At 42.6% G+C, this 12,578-nt stretch overlaps 1 protein-coding gene across 6 annotated transcripts in view; it reads left to right on the forward strand.

The window, feature by feature from the left end:
- The window catches only part of LOC126187647 (protein phosphatase 1B), a 253,308-nt gene that overhangs the window by 84,925 nt on the left and 155,805 nt on the right, over positions 1 to 12,578 (forward strand). For all 6 annotated transcript variants that reach the window (XM_049928851.1, XM_049928852.1, XM_049928849.1 and 3 more), the window contains one exon: positions 10,063 to 10,180. In XM_049928851.1, coding sequence (XP_049784808.1) covers positions 10,063 to 10,180 — 118 coding nt within the window. The remainder of the gene's footprint in view (positions 1 to 10,062; positions 10,181 to 12,578) is intronic.

Here is a 12,578-nt window from a genome sequence, read left to right on the forward strand (position 1 = left end):
TTTAGATAATATTTGTAATTAACTAGCTGAATTGTTTGTAGTTTAACCATGTCCCATAAATACATTTTTTTGTATTTTCTGTTTCTTTCTCAAAATGTTGAAGTGACTACACCAGTAATTGAGTAATGTTTCCAGTGGTTTTTAATGAATTAAAACTGAACACTTTTTCAAGGCAGTGCAGATCAATGACAAAGATTAAGTAGTATGAAAAGTGTGTTCTTTCAGAATTATTGCTATCGTTGCGAGAATGTACTGTGACCATACTGTTCCACCTAGTATTCAAGTTATACAACTCACTCCACATACTGACAGCCACCAGCCATTCAGCACTGACCAACTGCCATGTCACCATCTACCACTAGCTTCATTCCCCCCTACCCCCGGTCCTCCCCACCCGCCCTTGCCCACTGCCCACCCGCCCTTGCCCACTGCCCACCCGCCCTTGCCCACTGCCCACCCGCCCTTGCCCACTGCCCACCCACCCTCGCCCACTGCCCACCCGCCCTTCGCCCCCTGCCCACCCGCCCTTCGCCCCCTGCCCACCCGCCCTTCGCCCCCTGCCCACCCGCCCTTCGCCCCCTGCCCACCCGCCCTTCGCCCCCTGCCCACCCGCCCTTCGCCCCCTGCCCACCCGCCCTTCGCCCCCTGCCCACCCGCCCTTCGCCCCCTGCCCACCCGCCCTTCGCCCCCTGCCCACCCGCCCTTCGCCCCCTGCCCACCCGCCCTTCGCCCCCTGCCCACCCGCCCTTCGCCCCCTGCCCACCCGCCCTTCGCCCCCCCTGGCCCCTGCCCACGCCCCCTGGCCCCCCCGGCCCCCGCCCACGCGCCCCTCGCACCCCCCCCCCCCCCGCCCCCTTCGCGCATGGCATTGTATTAGTGTGGGATTCTGGGTCTCCAAAGATTTCCAGTTTTTAACATGTATGCCCCTGTTGCTGCCTCCATTGTAACCCAAAGATGTAATGGGGGCTTGTTCAGTATGGACTTCATCCCAGCTGTTGGTGTGTTGCTAATTGTGCTGCTTTGGCTAGGTAACACTCTGCACCTTCTTGAGCTCCTTAACATCTAATTTCTTTTGTTCTTTATTCCACCATATTGTAGCTCATAAGTTACCCTGAGATAATCATGAACCACAATCTGTTTTCTAGGATTCCCGTTGGCTGTGTTCTGTTTAACGTCTTATTTCAGTGGTTCAGTTACTGCGTGCCAATGTTTGTCACAACTACTCATTGAGATGGACAAAAAAAGTTATATTAGTTACTTTCTCCCTTCTTTTCTTCATGAAGGTAGGTTCCCCAGCCTTACTGAATTGTGTTCCAGTATGTATTCAAGTAGGTACTCATATCTGCTGTTGGTGTCGCTGCTTTACCACGCCAGTTGTGGTAGTGGGCATTGGAATCACAGCCAACCAGTAGTCATTCATTCAGCTGCAAACAACTGTCTTATCAGTCTCCTCACTTGCTGGGAACATGTAACACAGTCCTTGTAAGGAAGGTAAACTTGACCAATACAGATTCCCTCAAACTGTTTCTTATGGTCACTAAGTCACTGGAACAGAACCTTAAGTAGTTCAGTGTCAGCATAAATGAAATTACATATTTACCACAGATACATGTTGGGGGTTTTTAGATTCATTGCGTAAATCATCTTACCTTCAGTTCCTCCGAGGCCTGATACACCCTCTTTTTATATAAATAGGTTTCTTGTATCAGGGCCACATCCATTTCGTCTTCCCAGAAGGTGACATAATGAAGCAGTTGCCCCTTTACTAGACTGTAGGTTTCTCTGCAACACTTCTATATGCCAGCCTGCCACCATTGTTGCTTCTGATATCATTAACCAACCTGACAGTAACCTGCAAGAACACTAAGTACTGTTTTAGGTCGTGTCTTGCCTTCAGGGATTTTTCATTGATTTCCAGCGCAAGGTTTTGACAATCAGTTGCAACCTTCCGGTTAATTATCCTACAATCATCTGTCGAGACTTTGTTTCTGAACCTGTAATTTCCCTCGCAGGGTCTCTGGGGGAACACCCTCAAGTAGTTGTGTTACCCATATTGTTATTTTAGTGACCTTAAATAGTTCTATTGCTGTCTTGATCAGCATTTTCACCTCATTCCACAGAGATATCTTGGCCACCATCTCCTTCAGCCATTATACTTTTCCCATCCCCACATAAACAAAGATTGGAGCACCTTTGTCCAGACAGACCCTCCTGAACTTGTGGCCTTCACTTGCTTTTTCCCCAATTTTTTTTGAAGAGAGTCACCTGGGCTAGCTCCTCCTGATGTGAGCTGAAGTTAACAAGTTGATATCGTGTTGAGCTACCGCCATCCTGAAAACAGGAAACTGCAGGACTACAGGTCTGTTTCCCCGTTTCATGCTGTGATCAGAGCATATTATTTTCTTTGCATAATGGTTTGTCTACCAGTGCTGAAGACATCATTGGAGGCAATAAAGACTCAAATTGCAGTACAGACTTAAATAAGCTCAGCAAGCCAAACTGTTTATATGTATCCTTGCAATGGGCAGTTTGTGATTTTTTTTATTATATACAGATGAAAGCCACACTAAATACTACTTTTCTACATAGTTGCCATTTAAATTAAGGCACTTATCGTAGTGCTGGACGAGCTTGCAAATTCCTTCGTCGTAAAATTCGGCCGCCTGCGCCTTCAATCACGTGGTTACCTCTTCTTGAAGCTGTGCGTCGTCATCAAAACGCTGCATAGCCAACCACTTCTTCAATGCTGGGAATAAGTGGAAGTCGCTCGGTGCCAGGTCAGGACTGTACAGCAGATGAGGAAACAACTCCCACTTAAAATGTCAGCATTAATTGAAAATGCCGTGAAGTGTGAAGTGCGTGCTGTAATAAGGTTTCTGACTGCAAAAAACTGTAAACCGTAGAAATCTGTCGGCAGCTTTGTGAAGTGTATGGGGACAACATAATCACTGAAGGTGGAGTGCATCAATGGCTCATAAAATTTCAAATGGCTGAACTAACGTTCACGACGAAGAGCGAAGTGGAAGACCCAGCATAGTGACTGCCAAACTTGTCGAAAAAGTCGATGCCGCGGTCCATGAAAACCGTAATTTCACAATAACGGAACTCTCGATGAGTTTTCCACAAATTTCACGAAGTTTGTTGCACGAAATCGTTACCGAAAAGCTTGGTTACCCCAAGTTTTGTGCAAGATGGATACCAAAAATCTTGACAGAGATCCACAAAAATCAGCGAATGGCTGCAGCGTTAACGTTTTTGGACGCTTACGAGAAAGATGGCGAATCATTACTCGATCACATCGTTACTGGTGACGAAACATGGGTTAAGCATGTGAACTGCAAGACAAAATTGCAGTCAATGCAGTAGGGGTACACAAATTCCCCCCAAAAACCCAAGAAATGCATGCAGACAATGTCGGCAAGGAAGGTGATGGTGACTGTCTTTTGGGACAGAAAAGGTGTGATTTTTGTGGATTTCCTGGAAAGAATAAACTCTCAAAGGTATTGCCAAACTCTGCACAACCTCAGAAGAGCAATACAAAACAAGTGCAGGGGAAAGTTGGGCTGAAAGATCTTGCTGATTCATGACAACGCCCGTGCCCACACGGCAAATTCCACTCGTGAATTCCACTCTGAATTTGACTGAGGGCAGATATTGATGGCCCAGAGGCTCGGCACAAGCATTTCGGAAACTGCATGACATGTCGGGTGTTTGAGGTGTGTTGTGGTGAGTGTCTTCAACAAGTGGCAAAACCAGAGTGAAACCACATCTAGACAGCGTGGGGTGGGTGGCCACCCCTCATTGCAGATGTCGGATGTTGTAAAACAGGACAGCTGGTGAACTGTGGGGGAACCCAACATCAGACTTTAATGTTGAGTAGTGTATAAGTGTGTGTGAACACACAGTGCACCGAACATTTGTAATGATGGGCCTCTGCAGCCGATGACCCATGCATATACCAATGTTAAACTACAACATTGGCAACTACGAGTGAAATGGGCACGTGACTGTTAGCACTGGACGTTGGTGCAGTGGCAGAACGTTGCATGGTCTGATGAATCCTGATACCTTCTTCATCATCATGCCAATGGGAGGATGCAAATTTGTCATCTTCCAGGGGAACAGCTCCTTGACACCAGTACTGCGGGATGGAGACAAGATAGTGGTGGCTCCATTATATTCTGGGGAACATTCACGTGGGCACCCATGGGTTCAGTGAAGCTCGTGCAACGCACCATGACTGTCACTGATAATTGTACACTGGTTACAAAAAAAATGGTTCAAATGGCTCTGAGCACTATGGGACTTAACATCTGAGGTCATCAGTCCCCTAGAACTTAGAACTACTTAAACCTAACCAACCTAAGGACATCACACACATCCATGCCCCAGGCAGGATTCGAACCTGCGACCGTAGCGGTCGCGCAGTTCCAGACTGAAGCGCCTAGAACCGCTCAGCCACAAAGGTCGGCACTGGTTACAGACCACGTACACTCCTTCATGACAGTCATGTTTCCTGACGACAGTGACTTTTTTAACAAGATGATGCTCCATGTCACAAGGCTAGGAGTGCGATGGAGTGGTTCAGGAAACACAGTAGTAAGTTCCAATTGATGTTCTGGCTCATCAGTCCTGAACCCGCTTAAACACATCTGGGATGTGATCAAATGTGGTGTCAGAGCTCATCGCCCACCTCCTGGTAATTTATGGGAATTAGGTGACTTGTATGTGCAGATATGATGCCAACTTCCTCCAGCGACCTACCAAGGCCTCATTGCTTCCATACTGTGGCACGTCACTGCTTTTATCCATGCCAAAGATGGACATACGAGCTGTTAGGCAAGTGGTCATAATGTTCTCGCTGATCACTGTAAGTGTCCATTTCTCCTATAAATGGTTGTAGTAGGGTAGCCAATTGTTTGACAGTTCAGTAGGTCAGACAATCAAAACACTAACAATGGGTCTTAATGGAATGCCAGATTTTACATTTACACCCACAACCTATACTCTGCAAACCACCATGGCAGAAGGTACATACCAGTCTACCAGTTATTAGGGATTTTTTTCCCCATTCTATTTGTGTATGGAGTACAGGAAGAATGGTTGTTTGAATGCCTCTATGTATGCTGTAATTATTCAGATTTTATCCTCAAGATTCCTATGTGAGTTATATGTATTGGTTTTTGGTATATTTCTAGATACATCATTTAAAGCCGGTTCTTGAAATGTTATTAATAGACTTTCTTGGGATAGTGTACACCTGTCTTCAAGAGTCTTCCAGTTCAGTTCCTTCACTCTCTCTGTGCCTCTCTCCATGGATCATACAAACCTGTGACCACTGGTGCTGCCGTGCTCTGTGTGCATTCAATATCCCCGGTTAGTCCTATTTGGTACGGGTCCCAACCATGTGAGCAATATTCTATAACCGGTCGCACAAGTGATTTGCAAGCAATCTCTTTTGTAGACTGATGGCATTTTCCCAGTATTTTACCAATAAACAAAGTCCACCACCTGCTTTACCCTCAACTGAGCCTATGTGATCATTTCATTTCATCTCATATCCCTGCAAAGTGTTACAGGCAGGTATAACAACTCATAAAGAGTTGTCCGTTTCCAACACTGACTCATGGATATTATAGTCATTAGATACTATTTTGTGAAGTGCAAAATTTTACATTTTTGAATGTTTAGAGCAAATTGCCAATCTCTGCACCATGTTGAAATCTTATCAAGATCTGACAGAATATATATGCAGCTTCTCTCAAATAGTACCTCACTATGGATAACTGCATCATCTGCAAAAACTCTGATTTTACTATTAATATTGTCTGCAAGGTCAATAATATACAACATGAACAGCAAGGGTCCCAACACAAATCCCTGGGGCATACCCTGAGTGCTTCTATGTCTGATGATGACTCTCCATCCAAGATAACATGTTGTGTCCTCCCCATCAAAAAGTCCTCAGCCCAGTCACAAATTTAACTTGATACCCCATATAAGTTGGGTTTCGCATGATCGTTGTTTTCTAAATCCATGCTGGTTGACTTTTGAGGAGGTCATTCTGTTAAAGATAGCTTATATGTTTGAGCTCAGAATATGTTCTAAGATTCGACAACAAATTGATGTCAAGGTATTGGACGGTAGTTTTGTGGATCACTTCTACTACCCTTCTTGTAGATGGATGTGACCTGTACTTTTTTTTTGTTCGAGGGATCTAGAATAGGTTATAGTTGGGAGAGGGACTAACTCGGCCATAAATTCAGTGTAGAATCTGACAGGGGACCCCATCGATGCCAGGAGTTTTGTTCATTTTTAATGATTTTAGCTGTCTCTCAACACCATTGACACTAATACTATTTTTATTCACCTTTTCAGTGGTACAAGGATTAAATGGGGGGGGGGGGGGGCAATTGTCCTGAGTTTTCCTTTGAAAAAGAACATTTCAAAAGCATTTCAGCTTTGGATTTGCTATACGCAATTCAGTTCCTGTCTCATTCGTTACGGACTGGACAGTAACTTTGGTGCCACTAACAGCCTTTACATATGACCAGAATTTCTTTGAGTTTTGTGTAAGATCACTTGACAATAGTCTGCTATGGTAGTCACTGAAGGCATCACACATTGCAATCTTGACAGCCAAATGCGTTTCATTCAGCATCACTCTAGCTATAGCCCTAGGCTTTATTTTATACCTATTATGCAGTAATCTCTGTTTCTTTAGAAGTTTCTATATAGTGAATGTATACCGTGGAGATTCCCTCCCATTATGAACTGTTCTACTGGGTACATGTATATCCAGTGCATGGTCAACTATTCTTTTAAACTTGAACCAGTGTTCTGTACATGCTCCTGCACTATCCTGAAAGTTTCAAGTTCCTCATTGAGATGTGACCCTACTGATTTTTCACCTAGTTTACTGAAAATATATGTCTTTCTGCTAGTTTTAGTTGTCCTTTGTACTATGGTAATCATTGTTGCCACAATCATATCATGGTTGCTGGCACCGGTTTTGATGTGGACATCCTCAAAGAGGTCAGGTCTATTTATTGGCATTAAAACCAGTATTTTCCATCATGAGTGGAGGTCCTAACTCACTGTTGAATATAGTTTTCAGAGAAGGCATTTGGTAATGTTTCACAGGAAGTCTTATCACGCCCACAGCTAAAAAGACAGCAATTTTCCCAGTTAATTGTTGGATGATTAAAGTTTTCACCGACGATTACAGTATGATTCCTAACTGAGGTACGAGCATATGGGGTTGGTTCTCAAATACGTGAGTGGCTCGAAGACTTCTTAAGTAATAGAACCCAGTATGTTGTCCTCGAACATGTGTGTTCATCAGAGGTGAGGGTATCTGGAGTGCCCCAGGAAAGTGTGGTAGGTCTGCTGTTGTTTTCTATCTACATAAATGATCTTTTGGATAGGGTGGATAGCAATGTACAGCTGTTTGCTGATGATGCTGTGGTGTACGGGAAGGTTTCGTCGTTGAGTGACTGTAGGAGGATACAAGCTGACTTGGACAGGATTTGTGATTGGTGTAAAGAATGGCAGCTAACTCTAAATATAGATAAATGTAAATTCATGCAGATGAATAGGAAAAAGAATCCCGTAATGTTTGAATACTCCATTAGTAGTGTAGCGCTTGACACAGTCACGTCGATTAAATATTTGGGCGTAACATTGCAGAGCGATATGAAGTGGGACAAGCATGTAATGGCAGTTGTGGGGAAGGCGGATAGTCGTCTTCAGTTCATTGGTAGAATTTTGGGAAGATGTGGTTCATCTGTAAAGGAGACCGCTTATAAAACACTAATATGACCTATTCTTGAGTACTGCTTGAGCATTTGGGATCCCTATCAGGTCGGATTGAGGGAGGACATAGAAGCTATTCAGAGGTGGGCTGCTAGAGTTGTTACTAGTAGGTTTGATCATCACGCGAGTGATACGGAAATGCTTCAGGAACTCGGGTGGGAGTCTCTGGAGGAAAGGAGGCGCTCTTTTCGTGAATCGCTACTGAGGAAATTGAGAGAGCCAGCGTTTGAGGCTGACTGCAGTACAATTTTACTGCCGCGAACTTACATTTCGCGGAAAGACCACAGAGATAAGAGAGATTAGGGCTCGCACAGAGGCATATAGGCAGTCATTTTTCCCTAGTTCTGTTTGGGAGTGGAACAGGGAGAGAAGATGCAAAGATGCAAGTTGTGGTATGAGGTACCCTACGCCACGCACCATATTGTGGATTGTGGCTTATGTAGATGTAGATATGTTTGGGTAACAACTGAACCGAAGTTTTCTCTTAAGTTTTTGGTTACATCAGATGATGAGTCTGGTGGGCAATAGGAGGATTCAATTACGATTTTATGCCCACCTCTGATATTGAGTCTTGTCCAAAGTATCTCACATGCAGCTTCAATTTCTATCTCGGTGGATTTTAGTTTCTTGTCTACTGTGACAAATACGCCACCTCCATTTCCCATTTGCTTATCCTTTCAATATTCTCTCATATTCTCCCAAAAATCTCACTCCTATCAACTTCAGGTTTCAACCAGCTTTCTGTACCTAATATTATGTGAGCTTTACTGCTTTTCACGAGCACTTTGTTGTGAATGCTTTGGCAGTTTACCATTAAGATTTTAATACTCTTGCCTGTGGGAGGCATTTCTTTTGATCTTACACGGATACTTGTAGGTTTCCTACAACGATCATTACTTGGATTGGATGCAGTCACATAATCTAAAAAAAAAAGTGTGCACGTCACAGAGTCAGCTACCTGAACAGCAGCCTCTGAGGTGTAGTCCACACCTGACGCATGTAGGGAGACCCTACAGTTCTTAACCCTATGGTGCAAGTCCATTAAGTCACATCCTAGCTTGTCACAGAACCTTCAGAGTATCTCTGGTGCAGTCCTTACGGTCAACTAGAACCAAAGGACCACAATCAGTTTTGGGACAGTGCAGGAAATTGTGAGCTTTGTTGAAACTCCATGCACAAAGCTGGTCTTCTCAACCTTCTCTGCCAGTCGCTATAATGACCCAAATATGACCTCGGAGCCCAGATTACAAACACTAGTTGTTCCAACATGTGCCACAATATGCAGTTGGTTGCACCCTGTTCTCTCAATGGCTGCTAGAATAGCCTGTTGTGAATTTTTGGTAAACCATACAATCTTGATCACAGTGCTTCTGATTTGATAAGTCCCTTCATGTCAATGGGAGGTATTAAAAAGGTATTTATTAGTTTGTTCATTATCTTAAGAATAGAAGTTATCAGATCTCCTTTAAGCTCTGTTTATTTCTCTGAATTTTACTATGGTAGTCCTCTTTCTTCATTGCCCTTATCTGCGGGATATGCCAGATCTTTTTAAACATTTTCTTCACACAACTTTCAGTGGAACAACAAATTCTGTGAGTGAATTGATGGCGTAGGAATGGGAAACACAATCAGTGTAGCTGTAGCGAATTTCTATATGGAAAAATTTGGAGAAACAGCCCTTGAGACAGCGAAGAAGAAGAGAGAAAAAAAAACCTCTAAAAGATTTAGAGCTTCTAGTGAAAAAGAACCATTTAAAGGAAAAGGTTTCCTCCTGTTTGTCAAAAATCACAGACCACATAAGCAGAATATGAAGATGTGGTATGAACATTTAAAACGTCAAGACAGGTGTACCTGTATTTGAAGACTGCAGGGGACCTACACTCACCACTTGCAAAAGCATTAATATATGGAATCCCTTGCACATGCAGTCACTTGTATGTAGGAAGCTTGTTAGGTTCATTACTTGAAAAGGGGTGTAGGTTTTAAGCAATTATATGAAAGGAAGACAGAAAACAAAAGACTAACAAAAAAAGCTACATGGGGCTTAGTGCCCCAATGTTCTATCCTTTCTTAGTGACATTTGGTGTTTCTGGTTAATGGGATTAAATAATAATGTGTTGCTTTGGTGCTCATTTTGTGGTGTCCATTTTTATTTTGTATTAGTAATTGTTATGAGCTGAGCATTTTTATATATTCTTATCAGTCCTGTTTGTAGCTTTGATTTTCAGGTACTTTCTTCTTTTTCAGGGAAGTCGAGACAACATGAGCATTGTGTTAGTCACCTTCCCAGGTGTGCCACAGCCTTCAGCTGAAGCAATGCAGCGTGAACGAGAACTTGAAGAATTAATAGAAAGGAGAATGACAGGTGGCTTCTATAGTTTCTTATGCGTACATATGCTGGCTTGTTGTTGTTTAGCAGTTCACAATTATGTAGTCATTAGCACCCAAATTAGATTCATATAATCTCATATGAAACTAAAATTTATCAAAAAAGCAACAGAAACGAGAAATGCAGCAAAACATCTAAAGGTCTAGAGATGACAAAAATAAGAAGTGTGAGTTGCTTAAAAGCAGCATGATGGCTGTGCTAAGTGTTTGTCTTCACCACTTTGTGATAACTGGAAAGATCAACAGTAGTTTACTAGACGTTTGAAAATTTGTATATCATACATAAAAAAGAGGGCAATTCAGTAGCTAAATGTTTGGTTTACAAACATTTGTCCACCACAGATGTCGCATGCTGAAGGGTTTTCTTGTCAGAGAAGAAATCTGTTCATCAAAGGATAGTTCCGTATCTACATCACTGTCATCCTACAGTGAAAAGTTGTCTTGCCAGAGAAGAAATCCATTCATCAAAGGGTAGTTCCCTATCTGGATGCATCTTGAGAACACTTCTTTCCACATCAATCTGGCAGGTGTTAATTGCCATCTAGTCTCTCACGTCTAGCCTCCCTGTCTTTAGCACTGAGGTCATTGTGTGTACAGAAACTTTTCACGATGTTATAGTAAGCATTATGCTGATGTTCTTGACTGCTGCATCAACCAATTCATTATCTTGTATTCCCACATGCATTAGTACTCTACATAATATACGTTCTTTTCCTAGATGCTGCAGGTGAAGAAAAATGTACTGGATTGACTGGACCAGTAAAAGCACTACACAGCTTAAAGTGCACTCAGAAAATGGGAATAGATCAAGAATTTCATAGTTTGGGTACATATAAACGAGCTCCAGTGCCTTCATTATGCCATATTTCTTGGTCCTAGTCAGGCACTGCAATTGATAAACTATCTTGTGGATATGATTGAAGTGCGTTGCTGATTAATTAATGTTGCCCCTGCTTTCTCGTATTAGAGCAGGTTAGCGTATAATTTTGATGCTTACTAGATATGCTGTTACATAATATTTCAAAAGTGTGCTATAGAGTACAATTTCTCTTGTATTTTGACCTATGCAATATAGTTATGGATCTTGTTATCAAACAGAGCAGAAGACAGCTCCAACCATGGCATGGATAGTAATGAAATGACATTTGGATCCTACAAAATGCTAAAAGACCTGCATTCACACACATTCCAAATAGCATTATTGGTCATTGACATTGTCCAGATGCCAATTCCACGAGTACTCACTTAAAAAGTTTCAGTATTGGTTACTCACCAGTAGACAAGATCCGAACACTTAATACATCATGGTGTTTCCTCCAGACAGTTAATAGTGGCATGCAAGGCTTGGATCAGAGGCTGGCTGTGTGACTGAGTCTGTAGGTACCTGTGGCCACACGAAACCCCTCCGTGTGAGTATTGTCAAAGATCTTTGAACGTGGTCTGCATCTGGCACCCATAATCCGGTATGTACCCAAACGAATGTTTTATAAAATGGGAGCAAATTCATTGTCAGTTCTTCAAGAGTTATGGCTAAGGTCCTTAAAAATTTAAGTTCCTTGAGGAACTTAGTTTTAAGATCCCTCACATATGGTAACCAAGACAACGTGTGGTTTAAAATTATGTCGCAAAAAGAAACTACATAGCACTCATTTATCTAACCTCTTCAATATCAGTTGCAGCTAATGTGTTGCTGTTGCTGATTTGGAGAAGATACAAAATATTCCTCATTCATGAAACGCTGCACTCCCCTGATTCTTGACAATGTCACACTGCTGATTGCAATGACAAATTTGCTAATATTGAGTACCACTTCCTTATACACAGTCTTCTGTTCAAAACTGTTTGGTATGGTAAATAGTGTGCATCTGGGCCTTATGCCAAGTTGTTGTTTCCATTTTATGCATAATATTTTGACAACCAACCCACACGGAAGAAGACGGGTTGGTCGGTTATCAAAATATTGTGCAGAAAAGGAAAACAGCAACTCAGCAGAACATCTGAAAGCACACTAGTAATCAGCCATGCCGAGAAAACCTGAGACATCATTATTTGGTATGGTTTCCCTGACACTGCTACCTGAAAAATCATTGTGACAGGAAAATCAGTATTAAGATGAAAAGCAGTCATGGAACTATCTAAGGTTGTTGTGTGTCTTACGTGGTATTTCAAGCATTCTCAAGATAGAAAAAGCAGTCTGCTGTGCTTTAATTAACCAGAAAAATCTGTTGGATTCAACAGGGTGTAGTTACTAACAAGGAAACCTCCCCATCGCACCCCCCTCAGATTTAGTTATAAGTTGGCGCAGTGGATAGGCCTTGAAAAACTGAACACAGATCATTTGAGTAAACAGGAAGAAGTTGTGTGGAACTATGAAA

This window comes from Schistocerca cancellata, chromosome 5, assembly GCF_023864275.1.
Source record: "Schistocerca cancellata isolate TAMUIC-IGC-003103 chromosome 5, iqSchCanc2.1, whole genome shotgun sequence".
Classification (NCBI taxonomy): domain Eukaryota; kingdom Metazoa; phylum Arthropoda; class Insecta; order Orthoptera; family Acrididae; genus Schistocerca; species Schistocerca cancellata.